Below are 27,222 nucleotides of genomic sequence, written 5' to 3' on the forward strand. Positions count from 1 at the left end.
GGTGAAGTTACCATGTGCGGCCTCCTCTGTACAGACCCCGCGCGACGGGGGGGCAGGGGGTGAGCGGCTGAAGGACAGGAGAATGGAAGGACGGGCCTCTTGAAAGCCGAAATCCCTGCAGGCAGACCTAGCAGACACGCAGTAAGCTGACGAGGTGCTGGCCGGCAGAGGTCCCGTGGACTCTGCTTCACGTTTCTTACTGCGAAGGAGTCTGCGCTCATCCCAGTAAATGCTCTTAAAGAGCTTGAACCAGTGTGTCCTAATTGAACAGTCCCCCAGACACCCGCTAATCCCCTTTACCCCGCTCAGGCCTCTCTCCTCCTCCATCCTGGTGTTCTTAGGGCCGTTGAAGGGTGGGGAGTGAGTTCGCTTTTCCCCCCCGTTCAGTCTTATCTTAGCCTCATCTCCCAGTATTTGTGTGAATGCAAACAAACAGCCTCGTTCTTTTCTAGGATGGGGAGGGGACGGTGTACAGTGACTCTGGAAGAGCCGGGCACAGTTCATTGCTGTTCGTTTCGTGGCCGCCGGGCTGTGTGCAGGTGCTGGGGACACAGACCAGCACGCCATGGGGCTCGGCCCTCTGGGAAGCCGGATCCCTGTGCGGGAAGGAATTCTAGCGGGAGAGTGAGTGGGGACTTGCCCCTCTACTTATACCCCATGGCCTGAGAGTCTAGGTGTGCATCGCAGCCTACGGAGCTGCTCAGGGCACGGCTGAAGACGGGCGCTCTGCCGCCAGCACGGAACAGAGCGCCATGTCTCTAGAACCTTGTCGGCTAAGGGCCTGGCCGTTTGCAGCCCCTGCCACATAGGAGCCTTAGGAGTGTGCCTCCTTGGGCTTTGCAGCTTCACCGGAGGCCAGACACACGACTGGTGTTTCACTGCGGAGGTCGCCGTGGCCCCTGATTCCCTTCCTCTCCAGTACTCGCCCCCTTCTTTTAAATCATCCAGGTCAGGTGAATTTTCTTTCTACCTTTTTAATTGAAAAAAATCTGCCTATCAGTGGACCTGCACTGTTCAAACCTGTGTTGTTCAAGGTCACCCGTACTCCTTACTTCTGATCTTGGCAACTTTTGCTTTTAGCTTTAGGCTTCCACTCTCCTTTTTTTAGTCCCTCCACTCATAAATATGTAAGGGGAGAAATGGGATATCAAATTTGAGTTTAATTGAGTTACTTGTCTTCTAGCTAAAACTTCATTTTGGGAGAAGGAGTGGGGCCTTTTGGCAGTGAAGAGCATAGTAACATTTACATAAAGATGAGCTAATTGGGAATTAATTGGATTCCATCTACCTACATTCTTCCTGGCTCCTTTGTCCATGGGAAAGAGATGGCTCTATTTGGACAACCAGAGATTTCTTTCAGTAGCGAGTCCTTGTTCCTGGGATGTACCTTGAGAATCACCCAGTAGGACCGACAGCATGATTGTGTTCAGGCAGAATGGCCTGAAAGAGGATCCTCTATGTATTTCGGATTCCTCTTGGTAGTTGAGAAAAGAAATACCAGCTCCAAGCCAATGTTGGGTTGTTCAATAGCTCTGTGCTAGTAACATTTACCAAATCATTTTGTTTGTTTGTGATTTTCGTAAATGAGCAATTAAACATTTTCCTGGTTCACACCCTCCCACAGGGGCTATCTGAAATGAGACACCGTCTCCATTCCCCGTCAGCTCTCTGTACTTACTGTGCCCCAATCGCAAAAAATTTAGAAAACAAAATTTAAGCCTGTTGTCCTTGCCAGAAGCAAAATTGGTGTGATGTAGAGCCCACGCAAGAACTAGTCCTGGTTTCTCGGCCTTTCAACAGAGCCCCTCTCTAGTCCCTCATGGCACCGATGGGAAACACCAGCAAAGCACCAGAGACTGGGATGGAGAGAGACAGGACCACACAGACAGGAGGACAGCACACAGCAGTCATGAGCACGTGCTGAGGAGGACAGCCATTCCCACTGGCCTGTTACTTTGCAGACCAAGGACAGGACAGGCAGGCGATCAAATCAAAGTCCTTGTTTTAGGGGAACTAGGTCCTGGGGCAAGAGAAGCAGCATGAAGGGATGTGTGCAAACACACTTGTCTGCAACCGAGGGGAAGGAAGTGGGTTGGAGCGTCTGCAGAACAAGGTCAGAAACAGGAGTCAAGGCAATGAGGGCTCCTCCTGGGCCGCTGGACACTGGGGAGCTGGAGGCGGTTTTACTGGAATAAAACATTCTGTTGTCACATGGTTCCCACTTCATGTACTATTTGCTAATCAAGACTGTCCCATCTGGAAGGAATAATCTTTTTCTTTTTTTTGGCCTACGGTCTGATAAAACTCAGTCCCACTTTGTTTTTCCCAGAGCATCTGAATAAAGAGTTTAATAAAACTTGAAAACTTGATAAGTTCTAGATTTTTTTTTTTATCCAATAAGCTACAAGGCATTCTTTTTGAGATTTTAAAGTATATAATCATTGGGATTTTTTTGTTTTTAAGAAAGTGTACCATCTGATCACTTCTTAAAAACTGTTCCCTGCTTGGATCATGGCTGAAACCAACTTGCCAAGGACCCCTTTCTGAAAGCTGAAAGTGGGCAGGCATTGGGTTGCCCGGGCTGCATGGTAAGTCACTGGGCCCCCAGATCAGAATCTCTTCGGGCTCTCCTAGGCTGGGCTACTCCCGACTTAGGACCGAACTGAGGGAAAGGCAAAAGTCCCTCTCTGTGGGCAGAGGATCACTTTCCCCCACTGTAGGAGCCAGTGCCAAGCACAAGGCTAAAATAGGACTTATTCTCTGTCTGGGGCCTATTCCGACCACTCCCCCGCCGAACCCTCCTAAGATCCAAAATGGCAGAAATGGGCAAGCTGTGCAGGACAGAACCTGGAGTTCCTCACTGAGTCCCTAGCTTTCAGGCTGAAGGGATTCTGTATGCCGGCTGCTCGGCTCTGCCGTGCTGTGGTGACATGCTCTTCAGAGAGGGAGGTGTTGCGGAGGGAGTCCTGTCTGGAGTTGCTGACAGACTCATACTACGGCTGGCGGGGCTCCGCACTCCACTCTATTTCCTTCTTTCCAGGGCCTCGTTTTTCCTTCTCTATATATGTCATGGATCTTTAGAGCAAGAGGACACATGTCCTAGGAGATGATCTAATCCAGAACTTTCAGTTTTCAAGTGGGACTCTGAAACCTGGGGTGGGTGGGCCGGTGTTTGCTCAGGATTTTTGCAGTTTTGGGAACTGGACCCATGCGTCCTGACTTCTAGTTCATTTTTCTAATAAAACACACTGCCTCTCAGAAGAAGAGACCACAGCGAAACCCAAACCACCCTGCTGTGAAACCTGCACCTCTCTGTCAGCCCCAGGCGCCTATGGATGGATCCCCGCTGGGAGACCAGGCGGGGAGGGGGGCTGGTTTGGGAGGCAAAGTGAGCATAGTCAGCATGTGCCTGGAACGGCATGCGCTCCTCCATCCCAAGTTTTAGTTCTCCCTGTTCCCTCTCCTTTGCAGGTCATTACTGGCTGACCATTTGCTGGGCAGAATTTGGGGGAAGGCTGTCCACCAGAGCAGCAAATACTCACTGTTTATGGTACCTGCTAGTGCATTAATATTATTCAGTCCGACAGTGGCTCCCGCCAGTCCTTGCAGAGTCCCAAGAGAGGTCAGAGAATTCATGGCTGCACCAGCAGTGGAGTTGGGGGTTGAAGCAGCCACTGAAACACAAAACAAGACGGAAACGGGGAGAGAAAGCACAAGGTGAGTGAAAGCCAGCCGGCCTGGAAGGTCATCGTCCTCACTGCTGCGGACGGAGCACTGCCACGAAAGACGCGCGGGACCGCCCTGGTGGCCGCTCCGACCGTGAGGCTTGGTGATTAGAAGAGGCCGTCACAGCTCTGTCTGGCCCGTCGGTGGGTGTGCTCCACGCTGGTCGGGGGGGTGAGTCTGCGAGGGGGCAGCTGTCTTCTGGGGAGGCTGCCCCCCCCCCGCCCCCTGCCAAGCCCCATTAGCTGCAGGAGGAGCCTCCGTCCTCCAGGCTGGGGACTTACCCAGGTTCACCAGGGACCAGCACATGGGGCGGGGGCACGGGGGCTTGGTAAGTGACACTTCTTGGCTTTCTCACTGTTTCTGCTTCAGACTCAGCTTTTTCTTTCCTCAATGAAATTTGGAAAAAAAAAAAAAATCCTACATCTTCCTGAATTTGACAGAAGACTTTAGGGCCCAGGTGGTGGTGGTGACAGAGCGAGGAGGGGTAGGAGACGAGACCACTTTGCCCCAAACTGTCTCTCTCTTAACTGCCCACCTCCCCCTCCACCTTTTAAAAAGGGTTAGCAGATTTATTTATCCCTTTCAAGTGTACAGTTCATGGGTTTTCACCTGTCCGCAGGGTTATATGGCCAGCGCCGCCACCTAACAGAATATTCTTACCCCCCGAGAAACCCAACCCCCTTAGCATGCATTCCCCGTTCCCCCCTGCCGACACTGGCCCCCACTCGTCTCTCCCTGTCTCTGGGTTTGCTTCTCCTGGATAACTTCATGTAACTGGAATCATACAAATCGTGATCTTTTATGACTGCTTCCTTCATAGCCAAACGTTCCCAAGGTCTACGTGCATGGCACGAGTCGTGGAGCTTCAGCCCCTTTCCGACTGCTGAATAATACTCCGCTGTACGCAAACGCCGTCATCGGTTTATCTGCTCATCGGGGGGGATATTTGGACGTGTCGACTTTTGGGTCAGTATGAATGATGATGCTGGGAACACCGGTGTACAAGCTGTCCTGTAGCCATATGTTTTCATTTCTCCTGAGTGTGTGTATATCTGGATCTTTATCTCTACACACACCCAGGAGTGGGATTGCGGGGTCAGAGGATAAAGTTATGCTTGACATTTTGAGGAATTGCCAGACTGTTCTCTGGAGCAGCTGCACTCCCTACCCCTACTACACTTACAATGGCTTCTGTAAATAGTATTTCAAGTATCTTACATTTGTGCACAGTTGTTTGCTTTACACTCTGCTGACTTTTTCCACGGATATCCCTTCCCTTTATCCTGACGATGGAGGGTAAAAGCTAAACTGAACTCCAGCCAGTGCTAAAAGCAGCACCTGGTCCATTTCTGGCTGTGAAATCTAGGATGGCCCGGAACTTTATCCATCCTTCTGGAATGTTCCGGCTCAGCTGGAACTCATCCTTGTTCTGCCTTCAGAAGCCACATACAGAGCATTGCTTGAAATGCACCCTGCTTGGGATCCCTTCCGGATGAGGCCAGATCAAATGCCTAAAGAATGAATTCCCCATCTTGTAACATTTCCATCCACACATGGCATTAGCTTCTGACACCTCATAATGTGTTTTCTTTCTTTTTATTAAAAAGAAAATGATATATAATCCAATGATTCCATCCTTTTGTATTAGAAAACATTTCAAAAACACACACAAGAGACAATAACATGAGAGACTCCTGTAAACTCGGATCCATACTCTAGAATATCTGAGAAGTAACTTCCTCTATTTTAAGGCATAATTTCACACCTTATATCGTCTCACCTCTGTATACTTCAGTATGCAACTCTAAGAATTGTGGATGTTGTCTTTAAGGTCTCCAAATCATTAGCTTTTGCTAACCTCATAAAATGACTCAGAGAGTGCCTTTATCTCTGCATTTTCTGGAATAAATTGTGCAAGTTTGAAATTACTTATAACTTAAATGGGAAAATATGCCAGTAAAAATGATGTGGACTTGATGGTTTTAAAATACAGATTACGTTTCTTTAATAAATAGGATTGTTCAACTGCTTTAACCAGTTTGATTAAGTCATAGCTTTCTAGGAACTTGTATATTTAAGTTATCAGATTTATAGTGGCATAAAATTACCCATAATATGCTCTTAATAAAATTTTAAAATCAGGAATATTTACCTTTAAGTCTTTTTTTTTGGGGGGTTTGCCTGAGCTGTCCGTTACCGAGAGAAGCCTGTGAAAATCTTCCACTATGGTAAAATCAGTTTCTCCAGGTAAATGTGGAAATGTTTTGGAATACACCTTGAAGCTAGCTATGTTACTACTTGCATAGACATTTGTAAATTATTCTATTTTCTGGTACAATAAACTTCGTGTGGTGATCTTATTTCTACTTTTACCTTCAAGTCTTTTGTATGATGTTAAAAAAAGAAAAGCACTGGATTTGGTTATTTGAAGGCCTCTTTTGTTACGGTTTTGCTTTTTTCTGTCTGTATTTCAGCTGTGTCTCTTATATTGAATATATACACAGGTTTCAAAAACTGTAGCCTAACAATCTAATGTTCTCTCAGTATTTCGGCGCACACATTGTAAGTGTGCAGGACGTCCTATCACTTTCCCTCTTCTTGCCTTCCTTCAGGACTATTATTATTACTCTTTCACATTCCATTTTCTCCTCTACTACTCTGAAGGTAATATATACTATTTCTATTCTTTTATGTGCTACTTTAACAATTTTAACAGTCAAATGTAACTTATAAAAATCAAAGGTAATCATTGTCTTTTTTCCTTTGCCAGAACATTTGTCAGAATGCCTCTCCATTGGTGTATGTTTTTAGGACAACGTCTAGAGATTTTAAGTGGTCGACTTTTGTAATTTCCACCAGTTATGGTGGTTTCACTGGGGAAGCAGTTCACAGATATCCTCATATTTCTGTTCTAGAAGTAGTTCCCTGGTGTCACCTAAAACTGTGTGAAAATTCTTCAGGCTTTTATAACCAGTGCAGACTCAGAACATGCATTAGGGATGGTTTTTATTCCTCACTCCCTGGCACAACAGTCTGGTGAAGGCTGTCACATGTAGACTGACACCACCCCCACGTAAGTCTGGAACCCCAAAAGCTAAGACAAGCAATCTAGGATGAACGAGGAATACTCCCTCTTTGCAAACTACAGGGAAAACTGCTTGTTTCAAAACTCAGTGCTGAGTAGGATGAGGGCAATTTCTCTGATAATGTTTAACACTAATCAATCAAGCCCTCATGTGGGTTTGCAACCCAACTTTCTCTCATCTGAGTGGTCCAAAGCTCAATGTCTAGAACTTAGTGTGATCCCAGCCTTATACTTCTAGCATCTACAGAATCAAATATAACTCATCCTTAAAAGGACCTATTTTTACCCCCAAAGAATTCCCAGAAATTAAGTCCAAGATAGTTAAGCTGACAGTAATAAAGCAAACAAACAACCCCCCCCCCCAAATATATAACTAAACCAAGTACCAAGAATAAGCAGCAGCAGACACAGAGTTAGATGCCATATTTAGATCTACCAAGATTTCAGATATTGGACTTGCTGGCACACAATAGGAAGGAAGTGCATTTAAAATGTTTGCAGAAATTTAAAAGGTTCTGAAAAGTGAAAAAAGCAGTTTATTATAAAAAATGACCAAGTACACTGATAACTAAATGAAAATCCCAGAGGGGCACCTGGGTGGCTCAGTTGGTTAAGTGTCTGATTCTTGGTTTCAGCTCAGGTCATGATCTCAGGGTCGTGAGATCAAGCTCTGCATCAGGCTTAGTGCTTAGTGCAGAGTCTGCTTGAGATTCTCTCCATTTTCCTCTCCATCCACCTTTCCCCCTGCTCATGTTCCTTCTCTAAAATGATATCTTTAAAAAAAAATCCTAGAAATGAAAAATACAATAAAATACAAAATTCACTGGATACATAGGTTTAACAGTATATTAGATACAGTAGAAGAGAGAATTTAGGGAGCTTGAAGACAGATTTGAGGAGTTACACAAAACAGAAATTAAGCAAACATGAGATGTTAAAATGCTGCACAAGAGATCTAACATGGCTAGTGAAATTCAGGAGGAAGAGAGAAAAATGGGGAGAAGGCAGTATGGGAAGAGTTAATGACTGAGAATTTTCCAAAACTGGTAAGATGCCCTGCCCCTCTCCAAAATCCATACATACAGGGATTCCAATGAATTCCATTCAGGAAAAATAAAAACACATAATTAGATGCACTACAGCAAAAAACCCAAACCAAACAAACAAAAATGCAGAACACCAAAGGAGAAGATCTTAAAAACAACCAGGCAGAAAAAATACCTTCAATGTCACTGAGGTGACAGACACCTCGCTACCTGGCATCTCAACAGTAATGATGGAAGACAGGTTAGAGGTGCGGAGAGAAACTAACTGTCCACTTAGAATATCCAACAAAAATATTCTTCCGAAATTAGGACAAAATAAAGTGACTGTCATGTAAAAGCTCAGACTTTTTTTTTTTAACCAATGGATCTCACTAAATGAGGTTCGGTTGGCTGTGCTTCAGACTGAAGGAGAAACATTCCTTGATGAAGAAAAACTGAAGGAATTTGTTGCCAGCCGTCCCTGTGTTACAAGAAATACTAAAGTTACTCAGGCTGAAATCAATACCCCCCAAAATAATAGACAGACACACACACACACACACACACACACACCCCACCAAGAAAGGTAATTATGTAGATACTTACAAAAGACAGTAAAATTGCATTTTTCTCTTCTTCTCTTAATTGACTGAAAAATCAACTGTTGAAAGCGTGTATATAATTGTGCTATTGGGCCTCTACCATCTAGAAATACATTTGACAGTAAAAACACAAAGGAAGAGGGTGGGGGAGACAAAGTTGCGCTGCAACCGGGAAACCATACCAGATAGTAACCGGAGAAACAGAGGCAGAGAGACCCAGAGATGGTAAATAAGGAGGTTACAGACAGACTGGACAGATACATGCCTGCTCTCCTTTTCTCTTTATTTAAAATAGAGAAAGTAATAATTATAACTACATACTAGGTTTGTAACATACATAGACATAATATGTATGTAATAGCACAAAGGGGAGGGGGCGGAGCTGCGGGTCGGAGGACGGGCTGTGGGTCCCACCGGCGTTCAGCGGGTGTTACCGGAGCCAGACCCCGGTGAGACGCGACCCGCGGTAAGCCGGGGAGCAGCCACCAGGAAAACATACTAAATCACCGAAGTTCAAATGTTATACTAGAAAATACTCACTGATGCGGAATCAAGCCGTGAAGGAGGAACAAAAACCAAGCAACTAGAGACCTGCTGGAAGCAGGAGGAGCATGTCACACCCACGGGCGGCCGAGAAGGGTGCTCGGTGTGGACGCGCGGACCGATCCGAACCGCGGCCGTCAGACTGCGTTAAAAAAACCAAACCCGCAAAACCCGGATCTGCCGGTACCGGGTACAGCAGACACACTTCCGAGTCAAAAACACAACAGGCTGGAAGTAAGAGGATGTTAAGACGCAGGCGGCGCACAGCGCCCGGGAGCCCGACTGGCCGAGGTGGAGCGAGACGGAGGCTTCCCGCAGCCCGAGCGGGGACCAGGCCCGGGTCAGCGGCTCGCGCGCGGGACCGGACGCACCTCCGTGAAAATCTGTCTCCGTCCCCACGAAACAGAGCTCGTAAGAGGCCTCCGGTGCCAGCGTGTAGGGACGGTCAGAAACCCTCGTCAGCGCGCTGTCTTGTTTGTTTGTGTTTTTCCCACGCCCCGGGGCTCCTCATTCCGATTGAGGAGAGCGAAGGCGGCGCGCGCGGGGATGCTCCTGCGGGGGCGGGAAGCGGGTGCGAAGCGGACGGGCGAGGTCTGCAGCGGGGGCAGCGGAGTGCCTGGATCGGAACGTTCTCGCACTCCCCGGGAAACACAAGCCGCTCCCACCAGAACGGCCCCAGGCTCAGCGGCGGCCCGAGCTCAAGGTCAGCTGCCTGGAGAGCGCGCGAGGGACGCCTGCACGACGGTCCCGAAAGACGACGCGGGCGGCCGTCCCCAGACGCCGGGGTCTTCGTCATCGCCCGGGGTGGGGGGGGGGGAGACGAAACACGGGGCCAGGCCTTCACAGCTCGTCTACAGCACAGACCTCCTCAGTCTCTAGTCCCTTCCGCGGCCCCCTGGGCGGCAGCAGGGGCACGCAGGTCGCTTAGCGCGGGCGTCCCTGAGCAGGACGGGAGGACGCTGCCAGCCGGGCCCGCGGCCGCTGCGAAGCGACACCTCCTCCCCCCTGGTACCCACAGAAAACCCGAGGCGGCCGGCCCGGAGCTGAGCCTGCGGGCGCGGGGCCCAGTCGGTTTCCTCATCTCCCCCGGCTTCGGTGTCATCATTCGCAAGCGGAAAAGACAAACCAAACGCCACACCCGACTGAGAAGGCCGGGAGGACCGGGTCACGGGACGTCCAGGACGGGCTGGACGCCGCGTCTGGAACCTTGCCGGGACCCGGACCAGCGTCGCCTGCCGGGCGCGGAGCCGCGGAGGGGACGCACCTGCGGCGGGTACCTCTAGCACGGCGGGAGGGGAGACGAGGCGTCCACTCAGCTTCGGCTCCCGACGCCTGGACGGCCGCAGGGCGACCCTGTCCTTCCTCCCGGCGGGGCGCGGAGGACAGCGCGTGCTTCGGCTCGGCCACGGCACCCCGAGCAGCCGCGCCCGGCACCCGCTTCTCGCCGGAGCTTCCCGTGGTGGCGGGGGCGGGGGCAGCAAGGAGCCCCCCATAGAATGGGCTCACCCCGCGTCTCGTGGGTGACCTGTCCCGCCCCCACCTCTCTAAGACGGGCTGGAGGAGGAGGTGGGGGAGGCCACACTCCGCTTGGTGTGGCTAATTCCCAATTATGACGACGAACGGCAAGCTGGAGAGCGGGCTCTGTAGACAGACACACAGACACGTGCGCCCAGTGGAGGTGTGGGCGGGGGGGGGCAGGGAATCCGGGAGGCCGCTTGTCACCGACAACACCAACAGTAGGCACAGCGGCGGGCTCCAGGTCTGGTTGCTATTACTCAAGCCGGGGAGGAGGGACACAGGGAGGTGGGGCGGCTCCCGGCGGCTGTGGCCAGGCCTGGAGGAAGGCTGGGAGCGCCCAGGCAGGAGAGGGATCAAGCAGGACAGTAAGACACGGGAACTACCTAACTTGCCTCCACGAGAAGACACCATGTGTCCTTGGCTTTGGGCAGAATCTGAAAATTCACCGTGATCAGGTCTCAGCTGGAAAAGATACCTCCGCTGCCTCTCTGGCCGCCGCTGAGGACCTGCTGAACTCCAGCAGAGCACCCACTTGAGCAAAAACCCTCAAATTCCTCACACAACCGATCTCAATCATGTGCTTGAAAACCAAGTGTCCAGCAGACACACAACAGAGACCCCAGACATGGAAGGCAGAGACACGAAGCCCCCACCCTGCACCCCACTTCTCTTTCCAGGAAGAAATCCCCCCCCCCTCTGCTGTATGGATAAACGGGACTCTACCCTTCCAGTCCCCACCAGCCTTGACCTCCCCAACAGGAGGCAGGGTGCCTAACGCAGCTGGAGAGGCTGGAAAGGACCTGACCTCCGCGGGACCACTGAATGAAAACACACCACATCGGCAGGTGCTTGACGAAGGCATCCCTGTTCTCTCTTCTCTTCCTGTTCGTTCTAATTTCTACGTCACTGGGGCCAGTTAAGTTTATTTGGTCCTAGAGCTATGTCTGGAGAGAGACCAGAATTACCACTCTGGGCTCTATGGTCCCCCCCAAAGAGGTCTGTGTTCTAATTCTAGGCACCTGTGACTAGGTGACATGACCAAGGTGACATGACCAGATGACATGACCAAGAGGGATTACAGGCTGCTCTCTGGCCGACCTGGAGGTGCGGAGATCGTCCTGGATTATCTGCCTGCGTTCCCGCCAGTGGAAGGGGGATTCGAAAAGTGCGAGAGGTGGCGGCATGAGAAGGACGTGCAGTGGAGATGGAGGAACGAAGGGGCTGTTCGTTGAGGAAAAGTCTGTAGCCTCCAGAAGCTGGAAAAGCAGAGAAACGGATTCTTCCCTAGACCTTCCAGAAAGGACCGTGGGCTGGTGATACCCTGGTGCCCGCCCAGTGAGCACGCTGACCTTCTGACCTGCGGAGGCGTGAGATAAGACGTCGGTGTTGTTTCAAGCCACTAAGTCTGCGGCAGTCTGTCACAGCAGCGACAGAAAACGAACACATGCTCTGCGTCAGCTCCGGCAGCAACAGAGCAAACCACGGTGACGGCTCACACGGGACGGAGGCTTCCCTTTGTTCTCGCACGCGCGTGCAGTGGCTCCGGAACCGTTCCCGGCTCTCCGGCGAGGCAGTCGCCGGCGGAAGCTCACACGCGGCTGCAGGCCCGAGTCGGGATTTCACCCACCTGTCCGGCCCCAGAAAGTTCACGGTACGCGGATGCAGACTTAAACTCCTGTGTTGCATCTTGCGTCTGTCGTGGCTGCTGCTGCGACTGACTTAGAGAAGTAGTGAGCTCGCCGTCATTCGGACTCGCCCCTGGTTTTGGGGCTTGGGCCCTTCCGGAACCTGTAAGAACTTGGGCAGTCCCCCCGCTTAGCTGAGGTTCAGGATGATCCTCAATGTGGGAATACGGTGAGGCCCCCCCCGCCCCCCTCCCACGCCGAGAAGTGACACAGTATACTCAGGAGGTCAGATGAGGCGGTGGCACCGGTGTCTGACGCACGGGACGTGACCGATCCACACGGCAGACGATGTGCCTCGGAGGGATGCGGAGCTGGCCATGCCGTCCTCAGGTTCACTCTGAGCCAGCCCTGCCCTGTCGAGAGGGAAGCAAGTGCGCGGTGCCCGGAGACCCCGCCGCCTGGGTCGTTGGCCTCATCGTTGGGCATCTCTGGCCGTGTGTGCCATTCTGAGAGCGAGGAGGAGGGCGGGCGGCCTGCCAGGCAAGCCGAGACCCCGCTGATGCGAAGGTAGAACTGAGCCCGGAGAGAGGACGAAGCGGAGAGCCGGGGTGGGGTGTGGACGTCGGAAAGGTGTTCTCTGTAGCTCAGGAGACCAAAACGAGGCTCACGGGGTACAGGCCTCAAGGAGGCGGGTGCGGCACAAAGGAGGCCACTCTGCAAGGGGCAAGTGGCCACAGACGCATGTCCCCCCCCCCCCCCGCCCCCGTCTGTGGAATTAGGAAGGCAGAGGCCACCAGGTGGTCCTGTTTCCGGGGTTTGTGCAGACCCTGGGTCGGCGTGGGATGGCTCTGGAGCTCAGCTGGTCCTACCCTGGAAAAGTTCTTCTTGTTTCTGCTAGTGCCCAGCACAGGCTGGCCGCATCTCCTGGCAGGGAAAAGGTCCCGCACCCCAAGCAGGCAGAACTCGGGGTGTTTAAGGCAGCACTGTGGTGACCGTTCCCGTCTTCACTGCCCACAGCGTAACTGAAGGACGTGAAAACCCACAGCGCGTTGAGCGCCTGCAGACCGGCAGGGTCTACGCCAACACAAGCCAGGCAAGCTTAAGACGCAACGTGGCTTCTACCGCTCCTTTCCGAGGAGAAGCAGCCGCCCCACGGAGCACAGCCGACTCGAATCCCCAGTGACTCCATCACAGAGAAAACGACGAGAGAAAGACCAGACTTTGGGGGCGGAAACGCTCTGACCTGGGGCCCAGGGCCCGGAGAAGCTCGGCGCGTTTTCCTGTCGACGGGAGGCGCGGGCCACGCAGCCCTCTGAGCGCTGGTAACCATGTGCACGTTCAACGGAGAAAACTCACTTCCTAAAAAACTACACTGTAGGACCTCCCGCACCACCATCACCTGGGGGGTCCCTTCAGATGCCCTGAACCAGAATCTCTGGGTGCCGGGTGCGGGACCGGATTTAACACGCCCTCCGGGGTGGCTCCTGCTCCCGGAAGCGTGACAGCCCCCAGCCTCGGAGGCGTCCGAGCGCGGTGGCACCTGCTTCCATCAGGCTGGGTGTGAGACGTCTGGGGCCTGAGAAGGTGAAAGGGTACAGGGGAGGTAAGGTTTGGCTTGTGATAAGAAGGGAACAGATGCTGGGAGGCAGGAAACCAGGAGTAAAAAATTTCGTGAGACTACTGAGTTACGGTTCTATCTTCTGTAAGAAAAAAAAAATCCTACCAGCAGATAAGCTTATTAGTGAGAAGTTGTGCCTGTCCTATTTCCTAGCGCCCGCAAGAGTAACGGACACATAACAAGCACTAGAGATTTGCTGAACGAATAAAAGAAAATAATACGGAATACTGAGGCAGGCACATTGAAGGCCGTGTCCAGTTTCTCTGAGGACGAGGCCAGTGGAAGTCCCTGATGAGCGCGGCCAAGGGGATCCCAGTCCGCCTTCCGCTCTGTCTCACGGAGGGCCTCACGGCCACAGCTGAGCTGCTGGCTAAGCCGAGACTCTCCTCTAACTGTTCCTTGTTGCTCACAGGCCACAAAGAGTGTGGCTTTTTTGAAAAACAGAACGGACAAAGCCAGTTGCTGCCTTGTCACCGAGACGGGCAGAACTACCTTTCCATCCTCCGACATAACTCTGTCATAGAAGGAACCAGACGCCCGCTCTCATTTGCCACATCGGCACCCCCGTGGGCCTCCTCGGTGCCGGGGGGTGGGCAGGGGGCCCGGTGCCCAGACCAGCCTGGAGAACCTGCCCTTCCCCTTGAGCCAGATCACAGACACACAGGTAAACACTGGCTCCTTCTGTGTAGAAGGTGGGATGAGGATCCGGAGTTCCAGGGGTGGCGGCTGCACGCAGGGCATGTGGCCGTTCTTCTGTCCTCTTACAGATTCCGGACCCAGAGGGAAAGTAGAAAGACAGCCATGAGGGGCTTAGGAGTCTCCCACTTACCCCGTCCCCATTTACCATCTACCTCCTACTTCCGTGGCCCCTCCTTGTCTGTAAACTGTGTCTAGCTCCCATCGACCCTGGAAATGAGCTCCTCCTGGGAACCCTGGGCATCCGTTTCCCCACATTAACCAGCCTCCCCCTTGCCCTGGAGAGCAAGAGATTTTGCTCTGAGCTACAGCGAAACAGCATTAAGAGTGGACGGCGAGAATCTGCCTTCAGCTCATTCGTTAAAATTTTCCACCAACAATCGGATGGCGGAAGCACAGTGGCTTTGTGGTTTAGAAAATAAGATAAGTCCAAATGGCAAACTGCCTGCCCCGACCAAACGTACTGAGGACGTCGGAGCCCTCGGTCGCTCTTCTGCCCTGAACAGGCCCAGACACTGTCGCCAGTGCGGGGAGCCGGTGAGGAGGCAGGATAATTAGGCCAGGACAGGAGCGCTATCCTTATTGGCTAATCCCAGCCCCGGGGCATGAACAAAATGCCAAGCCCTCCCTCCTCCCAGGGGGCCGATTACTGCACAGGAACCACACCTCTTATTTGCATTTCTCCCCTATAAGGTTTTAGGGGTGTGGGGGGAGAGGGAAGGGAGGGGAGGGGAAGAGGAGGCTGTTTGCGTCAGAAGGTCGGATGCAAAGGGTTCTGATGTCAGTACTCGATGGTCCGCAGCTGGCATATCCTCGGTCCCATAAACATCTGTTCCCGCCCGGTTCGCCTTCCAAGGACAGCAGACGATGCGACATGGGGCCAGGCCAGTCCCCCTGGTTCTCTGGAACATGCGTGAGAGGAACTCTCAGCGTCTAGGGAACTGGCTGAAGCAAGCCCCTTGTCTGGACCCTGACAGACCTCTAGGTCTTATTCAAGGGCAGGAGACACAGCAGAGGGTGACAAAGTGGTCCAGAAATGGAAGGAGCCCACGGTCTTCGTCACTTTAACTTCTCTTTCCAAGTGCTTTTTGGAGCTCTCATGAGCTGATACTCCGAAGAGAGACATTGACTTCATCAGTTGTCAGCAAACCTGGGGACCTCCCCAGTCCCATAAAGACAGACACTTCGCAAGGTGTCATTTGGGGCCTCCAGTTTGAAAAAGTCTGTTCATATAAACTCAGCAGATATGGATCTAACAAGACAGGAGCCAAGAGAAAACTGGACTGGTTTTCCCTTCCAGCGATATTCTGCTTAATGATTTACCAAAACACAAGCACACACATCCCCTCAGATGGCCCCAGAGGTTTTGCTTTTGTCATGAACATGAATAGAAGAAATTGTTGATTTTCTCACAAGGGTGAGAACATGTGAGTGGAAAGTCCAGAACTGCAGCGTCATGTCCCCCCTAGTTCGTGGTTTTGCATCTCTGGGAGTGCGGCAGGACGACTGTCATCACCTCTGCTGCTCATGGCCCGTGTTCCTTCGGTGAATCATTTAACCCTGCAGCCTCCTGTGGGCGTCTCAGGACCATGAACGATGACCTTCAAGACTCCTCGTAACGGCAGAATGTGCCAACGGGACCAGCTCTGCGCTTGGGAGAGAAGGTGCGGGAGACGAGCCTCTGGGGGAAGCAGGTGCGTGTCGGCAGGTCACCGAAAACCTGTCGGAATCTGGTTCTGGGAGGCCCGGGAGCAGGGGGCAGTTTGCCCAGAGGGACAAAACACTCATTTCTAAGGGGCAGATCCTCCTTTGGAGAAGAGGCCGAGGTTGCAGGGGCCAAGTGCTCAGCCAGCAGAGTCCTCCAGTGGGAAGGCGTGGGCCGCGCGGCGTGACCGTGTGCGTGAGCGGGGTGGCCGCCCTTGTGAACGTCAGCGCTTGACTGTGCGGCGGCCACTCCGAGGATGTGCTGCCCCATCACGGTTCCCTCGAACCATGTTCTCGAAGCCAACTGTGCCATCGTATCTCTGGTAAGTACGGTGTGTTGCTTCTACAATTTCAAGTCCAACGTGAGGTATTGTGGGAAGTTCACTGCCCACTGGTCCAGCTGAGCCCCCGAGCAGAAGGCAGGCAGGCACGGGGCTACTCCCTGCATTTGCATTCTAGTATTTTCAGAAGGGTGGGAAGACTCATTTTTTCCAAAGGCGAAAAGTTCAGAGAAAAATATCCCTGGATCTTATTCTAGTTTTAACCTAGTTTCCTGTTGTCAACAGGGGAATTTTATATCATCTCAAAATAATGAAATAATCTTTGCCATAAGATACTTTAATGTTGTCATTTAAAAAAAGCGACGGTGTGCATTCTACATATGTTTTACCCTCAATGTTTCAGTAAAAGTGAACAATTCCATTTCACAACTAGTCCGTTTCACGACTAGTCTACCTAGGCTTAAAATCTGGGCTCAAATATCAGCTGTTCTATTAAAAATTTCCCCACCTCCTCAAGACAGAATCTCTCCTGTCACCGATAACTTGTACCTTATCTGACTTCCTGCTTTTCAGCTAGATTGATCTGAGTGGTGCATTTTGCGTTTTTTGTTTTTTTTTTTTTTTTGCATGTGACCACTGCATCTAGTTTATAGCGGCTCATGGGATTAAACCATCTGTGACCTAAATGTTCTTACTTTGTTGCTTTCAAGTCTTAAAACATGGACCTTAGATCATAAACGCCTGGGAAGCTGTGACTGGCAACTTCTGTTTGCAAAAGTTGGTTACTTTTCCCACTGATACAAAATACAATTAAGCCATTAATGTTTTTTGCCAGTGCTACCAGTAATAATATGCCTATATCAGACACAACATAGGTAGCTTAGTGGGAAAAGGAACTCACTGAGTAGTACAGAAAATACACCTCTGAGCCTGTACGCACATCACCACCGGATCTGACGTGGGTCTGCCGCACACCGTAGCAGAACACGATCTACGACGAATCACTAATCCTGGGCTCAGCACGTGCTCCAGAGCCGCTCCAAGCGAACATACAAAGAACGAGAGCCAGTATCTGAATATATTAACAAGTGTACCCAAAACGAGGCAGGAGCAAAGCACAGAGTGGTAGGGGGAGACAGCCCTAGGCACGCACACAGGACCTGTCCGCTCCCCGCCCCCCCCAACCCCGGGGAAGACGGGACAAGCAGGGCTCAGGGCACAGGTGGACTTGGCTTGCGTAAGTCCGAGCTCTGCAGAGAAGTGGGCGTCTCTACCCCGTCAGGCGCAGCTTTATGAAGCTTTAAAGCAGTTCAGGACTGTCCGGAGACGGCAGTCTGCCCCAGCTCGGGGGCTATTCCGCGACCGCGCACCGTGCAGAGTTGCTCGGAGGGCAGCAGCGGAGAGCCTGCCAGCCGACCGCGACTCCAGGATGGCTTAGGGAATGAGCTGCCGTTCTGCCGATGCGGCCCGACAGACTTCTCATTTTCTGGAGGCAGAGTGAAACGTCAGGGAATTCCACATCAAAATGCCCAGCACTTGCGGAGGCCAGCAACACCCCCCTTGCACGGGAGGTAGTTACACTTTTTTTTGTCTCTCTTTTGAAACCCCAGAAGTAGGATGATCCGTGCCAAATAAAGAACCACTCACGAGACCACTCCCAGTTACTTCTGCTCCCCTCAAATGGGTTTCGAATGCCTAAGAACTTGGGAAATCATTTAGTTTTCAGGAAACGCTTCCGCTGAGAAGCCACAGAACAGAAGCACACGGACGCACACACCGTCTGGGCTCCCACCACCTGCCCCATCCACTCTAGGGGTGCACACCTTCTCAGGGCTCTTTGCCGTGGTAAAGGTGCAGAACAACGGGCAAAGCTTACGGAGGAGGGAGAAAGCCGAGGAAGAAGATTCTTCTCTTCCCCACTTTGGTCTAATCCACAGAATTTTAACACACCATAAACAGAAGCACTGGTTATGGTTTTATAAAGGGTGTCACTGTTATAGTTCATATCTCAAGGCCCACCAGATCATTTGACCATAGTGGACATTTGGCTCTCTGAAAAACTAATGCTAGAATACAAACTCCACGAGAAGGGGATTTTTGTCTGCATCTTCCACCGTGAAGGGTCTCAAATGCCTAGAACAGTCCCAGGTGCACAGGAGACGTTCAGCAAATGTGTGTGGAATGGATGAAAAAATACATCCGGGAAATTACCGTTACTATGGTGACATGTCATTACGGAGCTTTTACATCACGTTCGACTCCATTAGCGTCAATGAAAATAAAGTGAGTCCCGTAATGTCAGGAACAAGTTAACACACAGAAACCTTCTAGAAAAAAAAATGTTGAGGGCTGCAGGAAGTGAGCCAAGAATGGGACTGTCAGTTCTCTTTCGGTAGCAATAGGGTGTAAAGCTGTTAGATTCAACCCCACAAATAGCCAATTTTAACCACCTTTCTGACTAAAACACTTAAAAAGTGTCGCTAATAATGGGGAAAACTGACTGTTTTGAGACTTCTTTGGTAACAAGCAGTGAAAACAGAAGAATGTCTGGAGGAAAATGGGAGGGTCCGAGACGCAGGTCAAGGCCAGGGGCAGCGTAAGCAGGAGCATCCTGGACAGCTGGCGGGGGTCTTGTCGCTGAGCAGTGCGGGTGCCTGGAGGGTGACGGTGGCCCGCGTGAGGCGCGTGGGCTTCAGGGCGCTAAGGACATGCTCTCAAAAGCCCGCACTCAAGCAGGTGGTTCTCGACAAAATGAAATGCCTTTGACGGGAGCCTCTCATGCTTCTACCGTGACATCAGAATATTTCGAAAGTCAATCTTTGTAAAATGATGAGAATAAAAAAAATGTCTTACGTGATTTTGTACTAATGGAGATTGGTAGGGTTGGGTCTTCAGGAACTGTCGGACCAGAGTGTTCGTCTGGAAGGTGTGGCTGTTTTGGGATTCTGGCAGCACCGGGTCCTGGGTGGAAGGTGGGAGTGGGAACCCTGTCACTCGTCACCGTGGCAGAGCCGGCTTCCCGCTTCGAGATGGGGGCGCTGTACTAGGCCGAACATACACTTTACAACACCTGCCTCACGACACTGTCACCCGGCTGCACGACGGGATGAAAAACCATCTGAGGGTTCCCAAAGCGGGGGAGTTACACGTAAATAACCCGTTCCTACTTTGTAAGAACTTACTGTCTGGACAGAGAGAGACTGCGCATGTGCCCAAACAGCCAACCTGCAGAAACAGTGCGCGGAGTGTTTAGTACCAGTAAGAGAAGGATACCGGGGTGGCCCAGAAGGGTAGATGGCGTCTCCGGAAGCCTCTTCCTTGCTTGACGCTGCACGTTTCCCTTCCTTCTCCACCCATAAGGAACATCTCAGAGAGCTCAGAAATGAGAAGAGCTTAGAAATGAAACGTGGAAGCACTTAATTCCTCCTGGAGGGCTTCACGGCGGAGGGGGCATTTGCAATGACTCTTAAAAGTATTTGAGTATTAATAAAGCAATTTTTAATCAATTACTAGAAAACCTTCCTCTCCTGCCGCTTAATTTACATAGTGTAAACTATACTTTTTATGATGTGCCTTAAGAACACCAAATTGACACCCATACCTTAAGCTTTCCAAGCACTGAGGCTACCATAAATCAGTGATGTCCGGGATTCTCATAGGAGGAAACAGGAGAAGGCACATCCAGCCGAGAAGCCCCCGGGAATAAGGCATCAGGGCCCACAGTGTGTTTGGGGAGGACGAAGGGCCTGGTTTAGCTGAAGGAGAGCTGCAGCGCGGAGGAGGGCCAGGGAGCACCCCAAGCGCCAAGCCAAGCGGGCTGCCTCACTCCGCGCTGCACCGGACGGCGTAGGGAGTGACAGCTGTCTTGTTTTGCCGACATGGGCAAGACGGACGAGAGCCAGAGCGGATGTGGGGGCTGCTGCGACGGCACAAAGGGAAGACCAGAGCTTCATCCTGGGGTGTCGACCGGGGGTGGGGGGTGGGGGGAAGGATGTTCCAGAGAAGAAACCAGAACTGCCCGGCTGCGAGGCAGAGGAGACGCACAACCAGCGTGGAGGCCGGTCTGCGGCGGCCGGGGAAGGCGCGGCGGGCCCGGGTGTGGGGGCGAGGGGCAGGGATGGACTCTCAGGCTTCCCTGGGTCGGGGGGGTCACTGGAGTGGCCTCGGGGGAGATGGCCCCGCCCAGCGCCCATTGCGTGTCAGCCCCTCTGCTGGCCCCATCACACTCCACTGGATGCTCCCGGCCCCGGCGTGTGACGGCTGGGAGGGGGGAAGGTGGGCCCCATCACACCTCTTCGGGCGACACGGATTCCCGCAGGGCACTCCCACAGGTACCCAAATGCCTCTGGCCACACAGCCTCTGGGGTGACCCTGAGGATAACCACCTACCGGTCCTTCTGACCTGAGGATCGCGGGCAGTGAGGATCACAGGGAAACAACTTCAGGCTCCGTGACCTCTAACAGCCCCGAGGAAGGGCCACCGTTTCCTCAGGACTGTCTTGGTCACAGCCTACTAGGAGGCAGGCGACCTTCTGAAGCCGGGGGGGGGGGGGGGGATAGTGCCTTGCATTTAAAGGGGGAACTATTTGAAAAGCCAACGGTGGGAATGGAAAACATCCTCCCCTACATTTAAAATGCCTTATATACTTAATTTGAAAAGAAATTATCTACTATCCTGAACTGTGTTGCCTGATTGAGCACACTTATGGAAGCATTTGGAGAATCTTAAAACATGTTAAAAACAAAACAGAAGACGGTCAGTGGAATAACGGGGTACGTGAATGCAAGATTATGTTTGAGACAGAAAATACCAACGACACGTGCCTGTGTGGCGCTAATAACGCCCCCTCCCGAGCTGTCAAAATCACCAGGCAAAAACAAGCCCACGAGCAGGGGAGAGACCAGCATCATTTTTAAGACCTCACTGCACAATTTCTTCTTTATACCAACACAGAGACACACTCCTCAAGAACAGGTTCAAAATTTGGAGAGGAAATGACCCAAGAATTAATTAAGAGAATGAAGTAAACAAAGGAGAAATTATCATATCAAAATAAAAGACAAGAAACACGATTAAATTAGGCTTTGAAAGACCCGTGAGAAACCCATAAAAGGCGTAATATGCATTTACCTGGTTTTTATTCTTTCATGATTTAATTTCTAATTTTATTCACTACCATCTGATAATTGCATGAAACACTTATTCTAACCATGGGCAATTTAAACTATTTTAATTTCTATTTCAAGGCCATGAGACAAAGGAACCTATTTATTGCCTAAGGGGATTTTTTTTTAACAAAAATTAAAGCTTAATCTTTCATGTTTTAAAGCAGAGACTGTTTAAAATCATTTATAATAATGCTGTAGGGAGACTATGCCTGAGTATGCAAAACTGAAATGATAAATTTACAATTATTAAAAAATATTAATAGTTTGGGGGATTGACTTGTCCCTTTCAAGATGGACTGGTGTGAGGTGCAGGGGACATCTCTGAAAACAGGGTCAAGCCAGGGCCCGTGTGGGAGCCACGCGATGGCGCCTCTGTGCCTTTCACTGATGGACTGGACTGCTAGGGGTACCCTGACAGCAGGCCCTGTTTTTTATTATTCAAAAATAAATAATGGCATTGGCCTTGGGAATCACTTCATATCCCTTTTATATTGTAGGAAATTGTTCTGATGAAGTGGACGGTCATGAATTCTACCAACCACATTTTCTGTGACTTTGAAAAAGTCCCTGATGGAAATTAGACAAATCACTTACTTTCACTTAAATGCCAGATTTTTTTAGTTACGCTTAAGAAAAATAATTGAAATGTAGATTTAACATCGTGGCTGCTGCTACACTTCAGGATTCTAATGAAATACTTTCAGCTATTATGCAAAGCATTGCTCAACAGAGAGGAGAAAAACCACTTTCAGTGGTACCGCAGCAGAATTTCTGGAAGGGCAGAATGCCTCTTTGAGAGCAAAGGTTAAGGACGCTTTGCTATGGGGAGAAGGAAAATAGATCTCAGGACACATTTTCCCTTTCACTAAGAGCTCAGGAAAAACCTGAAAATGGTCAAATGTGCTTAAAGTTCCTGAAACACACAGGCCATCTTCCTCAGCTGTCTGAGTCCCCCGTCGCTGGAAGAAGGTTCCGATGTCTTTGAGCTGGTGACCCTACTGGATGGAAAGCGCTGGGTCCGGGGACATGGCGGCCCCCCTCCTCTCCGCCCCGCCCCCCTGCACCCGGGCCAGGGCCTGACACCGGACAGCCCCTCGTAGCGGTTCCCCACCAACTCCACCGTCGACACCGAACAGCTCATGGCCCGTCTGCACTTGCCTTCTTAAACTGACAAGTCTTCTTTTAAAGAACGAAATGTTCAAATATTGGTTCTGATTCCCCAGAGCCCAGGCACATTCCAGCCCAAATATCACACTGGGAGAACATATTTTAATAAAGTCAAATGAACTCTCACAAGCAAACGATAGGCCACAAACCATTAGCCCAAATGTCCTCTTATGATAATGGCCTGTCTCTGGAACGGCAGAACAATTTTCATGTCCCTACAACACTAAACATATCCAAGTTCAAGTTTTTAAGGGCTGGTGGTTCAAACTGTGGGCTAAATGGCCCCCTGCCGTTTAAGGACGAGTCTTCTTTTTTTCTCCACCTTTTGCCAATGATGTTGTCAGTTTCTGCTGGTCACTCCTGATAAAAGGAAGAGAAAATGAAGACCAGGGGGGAAAATTATAATAATTTCCTCTTGCCAAATGCAGCTAACGTGTTTGTTTGTTTTTTTAAAACACCTAATCCTCTTTATTTTTATATAAGCAAATAAAGAGCAAACATTATAAATGACTTTTAGTTTTTTTTCTCTCTCCAAGTAAAACAGAGTTAAAGATACCGGCTTCTGGTATACGACATTTAGTGCTCTTCCAATTTAATCATTCCATAGTCCTCATAAAGGAGATAAACATCCTTATTTAAGAAAACGGTTTTCAATCTGAAGTATAAAAGAGGCAAATCAGTGAGGTCAAAAGGTTGAACTTGCTTTTAAGAAAAGTCACTACTATTTTTATAAATGGGAGTTTATGCCAAAGATGTCTATTTCTTTTTTTCTTTTAAGATTTTATTTATTTGACAGAGAAAGACAGTGAGAGAGCACAAGCAGGGGGAGCAGCAGAGGGAGAGGGAGAATCAGGCTCCCCACTCAGCAGGGAGCCCGAGGGCGCGGGGCTCCATCCCAGGACCCCAGGACCATGATCTGAGCTGAAAGCAGACGCTTAACCTACTGAGCCGCCCAGGCGCCCTGAAGAGGTCTATTTCTTAAACACAGTCACTGGAGAATTTACTTAAGTAACAAGTCTGTGTACCGTGCAGTAGAGTTGTGACTTAATTTGCTGGTGGGAAAAAAAACAAAGAAACAGGTGAAAGTTGATTTTTTGGAAAGACCAGCGACTGCGCCAGACGAGGCCCGCAGAGAGCAATGGCACGTTTTGGAAGACATTTTAGAGTACAAAGTCAACGCTCCTCCGTGCTGCGGCTGGGAGAGGACAGGGTGGGAGGACGAGTCCCCGGGGCCTCTCCTACGTGTCCCCGAACGTGTCCCTGCAGTGGGGACTCGGGGAAACGCGTGCAACACCCGGTGTTTCCGCACCAGGCCACGGGCTGTGGCTCTTCGGGGGGATGCGGGCTCCCTGGGCAGCCCCACTGCTTCCTGCGGCCCGAAGCCGTAAGCAAGCCCGCCCTGCCAGGTGCTGCTCGAATTTTGGTTCTCCTGAAGGCCAGCCCCGCGCTCGCCCCTGGGGCCTCCTCCAGCTCCCGGCGGCGCTGCGGGCGGAGCCGGCACAGGGCCCGTGGGCTCCGCGGGGCCAGCGCCGGGCCTCGGCTTCCACGCCCCGGGGTGTGCGCCGGAGCTTATCTGTCAAGGCCTAGAAGACTCGAGACGAAGGAAAGCCAGCAAAACAGTTTTTAAGGCACAAATCATGGTATCCAGGCAACCACGTTACCTCTGGCTCAGATGAAAAGAAAAATGGCATCTGCTTTGGAATCGGGCGACAACACTTCTGAGGAGAAAGACTTTCAATTGCCTCGTCCAGGAGGCGACGGGGCCCCAGTACCAGGCCGGTCCTCCCCAGAGCGTGGGTTGTAAAAGCAAATGGGCAGGGGCAGGACCCAGCCACTGTGAGACAGAACGCGGAACGACGTGGGATTCTGATATGCAACAGAATGTTCCGGAATTGCTAAGGAGCACAACAAAGACGCCCGAGCAAACAAGAGGGAGAGAGGGAGGCCCTTCCTCCAGGTGCCCGATGGAGCGGCACTGGCCGGAGTGAGCGGGAGATGCCCCCAGCAAGGTGGTGGAGAGACCCTTCCAGAACACTCCCTCCTTTGCCCTGGAAAACCGCACGCACTGGCCTTCACGCCCCGAGTCTTTAAGAAACTTTACAGCGATCCAGCAGCCCCGCACCCCCGAAAGCCAGGGCGCCCCCTCTGGGTGCAGTCCCCCGCCCCCCGGGCCCCCAGAGGGAGGGCACCCCCTTACCGGGACTGGTGAGGGCTCCCAGGGCGCTGCTCGTGGTGGACAGAGGGTTTGCATTGGTGGTGGTGGCTGAGGTCTGGGCCGCGGCCGCCGCCGCCGCCAGCGTTGCCAGGTTCTGTAACTGCAGAGCATTCATGCCTGCGGGGGGAAGAGAGACACCGCGTTAGCAAGAGGCCCGCTTGGCCCGGCTCCAAACACGGGGGCAACGACAGGAGCAGGGGCCCCGGGCAGCGGGCGCTGTGATGGCACGCTCTGCCCAGCTGCCTTGGTGACAGGGCGCCACCACGCTTCCCAGCGGAGCCGCCGCCTGTGTGTCCTGCTGCCTGTCCTCACCCAGGACGGGTCCCCAGCTGCCGCCTCCCAGGGCCGCAGACATCACCGGGAAGGACAGGAAGACTGTGTGTGCACGGGCCACGCCGCTGTCAGGAGACCGTGAGTCAGGGGCCCCGTGGCTGCAGGACGGGCCACCCGGTTAGCCCACCGGGCACACCAAGAAGGTCAGGCGCACCAAGAAGGTCAAACGCTCCTGCTGGGAACTTGAACGGGCTTCCTGGCTCTGCCACTTTATCAGCTGGGGGACTCGGGAGAATTGGTTCCCTCTGCGTTTGCCGCTCCGTGACTGGGACTGTTCACTGCTCCTCACGACCAAGGACAGCAGATTAAATGAGATGAAGATCGCAGATCGCCCAGCGCCGCGATGGGCCCAGCGCCAACACTGCCCTTACGACTCTCACTGTCACAACTGCCACCGATGTCCTCCCTCCACACTCACTGTTAATGTGAATCCAAACGTGACCGTGGTAGGAACTCACAAAACATGTGATGAATAAAAAAACGAAGGAATAAAAACGGCAATGCCTGTCCTATTTTTATTTGTAAAGTGCTTGTATTTGCATTTTTGGGTTTCAGAGAAGGACTGTGTTTAACCGGAATGGATCTCTGGCTACTGAAAATCAAGCAAAGAGCAGCAGAGAGAAGTGAAACTTTACAGGAACACGAGGGTGGGGTCAGCTGAGATCTGGGGGTGTCAACTGTCACAGGGAGGCTGCCTGACCTTGGGGGGGGGCCTTGGGGGTCATGCCTGCATCACCTCCCCACCTCTGTTTCTCACCCCAAGGGTCTCCGAACATCCAGTCTTTGTTCATGATTCACTTCACACTAAAGCACATTCAAGAAGCAGGCAACAATGGTTCTCTCCCCACACACAGGAATTTTAAACAGAAAGATGCTAGTGTTAAGTAATCCGCTTAATTTTACCTTCTTCTCATGTCTCAAATCCAGGTACTTAATACATGCCTACTGCGCAAATTTAATCTGCTTTAGAGAGACTGGCCAGATCGCAGCTTCCTTCTACGTTGGGGGTGGTGGTGGATGGAGTGGTGACAGAATGTTCTAGCAACATACCTGTGCAAGCCCCCAGCCACGGCGTGGAGCCCTCCGCCTAAGCATGGCTCAGAGCATGGCCGCGAGGCTCCCTCATCCTGCTCCCCCAGCCTGGCTGCCCCAGTCACAACTCCTACTCAGAAAAGACTTCCTGATGTCTTTGCCACAAAATGGCTCTTCATTTTGTTCAAAACATCACTCTGTCTTCTTCCAGGAGACATCCAGCCTCCTTGGCTTAGGGAGAGAGCCAAGCACCTGATTTCAAAATCCACGTAGGGGCTGGGGAGGCTCAGACGTGGGGCACGAGTATTTGTGGAATCCTGCTAACTTCTGCAAGCGCAGGGCAGCCTTCCAGCAGCCTTGTCCCCTCCGGTCAGTGCACCTGGCGACAGAGCTCACTCCTTCCCTTTGATCGAGGGTCAGACAGGGTCATCCTTATGAGGACGTGGGACTTGAGGCAGCGTGGTCTTATTTTTCTGGGGTACTTGGGGCAAATGGGGGAGGCACAGACCCGGCCTCAGCACAGACCCACCTGGACGCAGTGAGGGGCTCAGCTCCCGCCAGGGGCTCAAGTGCATTTCACACCTGCGTGTGCTGAGAGGCCCGGGCCCTGAGGGATGCTGGGGAGGGGCAGTGAGGGACGTTCCTTCCGACCCATCATGTCCCTCTTGGCCCTCCTGTGGCTAACGGTCCTTCTGATGCTTTACTGGCACAAACCCCACAACCAGACCCCACAACCCCACATCCCCGACGCGCGGCTGTGCCGGCGAGGAAAACCCACGGGACCTGCCTGACACGAGTCAATGGTAAGCAGAGCCTGTCTCCTGGTTCCAGTCCCACAGAGCTCCTCTGGCCTCCAAGACCACTCCCCTGACCCACCCCTGAT

The 27,222-nt window shown here is 51.8% G+C and overlaps 1 protein-coding gene and 1 long non-coding RNA gene across 7 annotated transcripts in view; one reads left to right on the forward strand and one right to left on the reverse strand.

The window, feature by feature from the left end:
- Nucleotides 1-4,127, forward strand: part of LOC308346962 — a 47,237-nt gene extending 43,110 nt beyond the window's left edge. The window contains exons 4-5 of the long non-coding RNA XR_013967220.1: nt 2,464-2,588; nt 3,472-4,127. This is a non-coding gene — a long non-coding RNA (uncharacterized lncRNA). The remainder of the gene's footprint in view (nt 1-2,463; nt 2,589-3,471) is intronic.
- Nucleotides 1-27,222, reverse strand: part of CELF2 (CUGBP Elav-like family member 2) — a 505,935-nt gene that overhangs the window by 12,228 nt on the left and 466,485 nt on the right. For 3 of the 6 annotated variants that reach the window (XM_080810117.1, XM_080810119.1, XM_080810115.1), the window contains 2 exons: nt 24,957-25,091; nt 3,543-3,674 (listed from right to left, as the gene is read on the reverse strand). In XM_080810117.1, the coding sequence (XP_080666243.1) occupies nt 3,543-3,674; nt 24,957-25,091 (267 nt within the window). The remainder of the gene's footprint in view (nt 1-3,542; nt 3,675-24,956; nt 25,092-27,222) is intronic. The other 3 variants (XM_080810118.1, XM_080810116.1, XM_080810114.1) reach the window with 1 other exon arrangement.

This window comes from Martes martes, assembly GCF_963455335.1.
Source record: "Martes martes genome assembly, chromosome: 8".
Taxonomy (NCBI): domain Eukaryota; kingdom Metazoa; phylum Chordata; class Mammalia; order Carnivora; family Mustelidae; genus Martes; species Martes martes.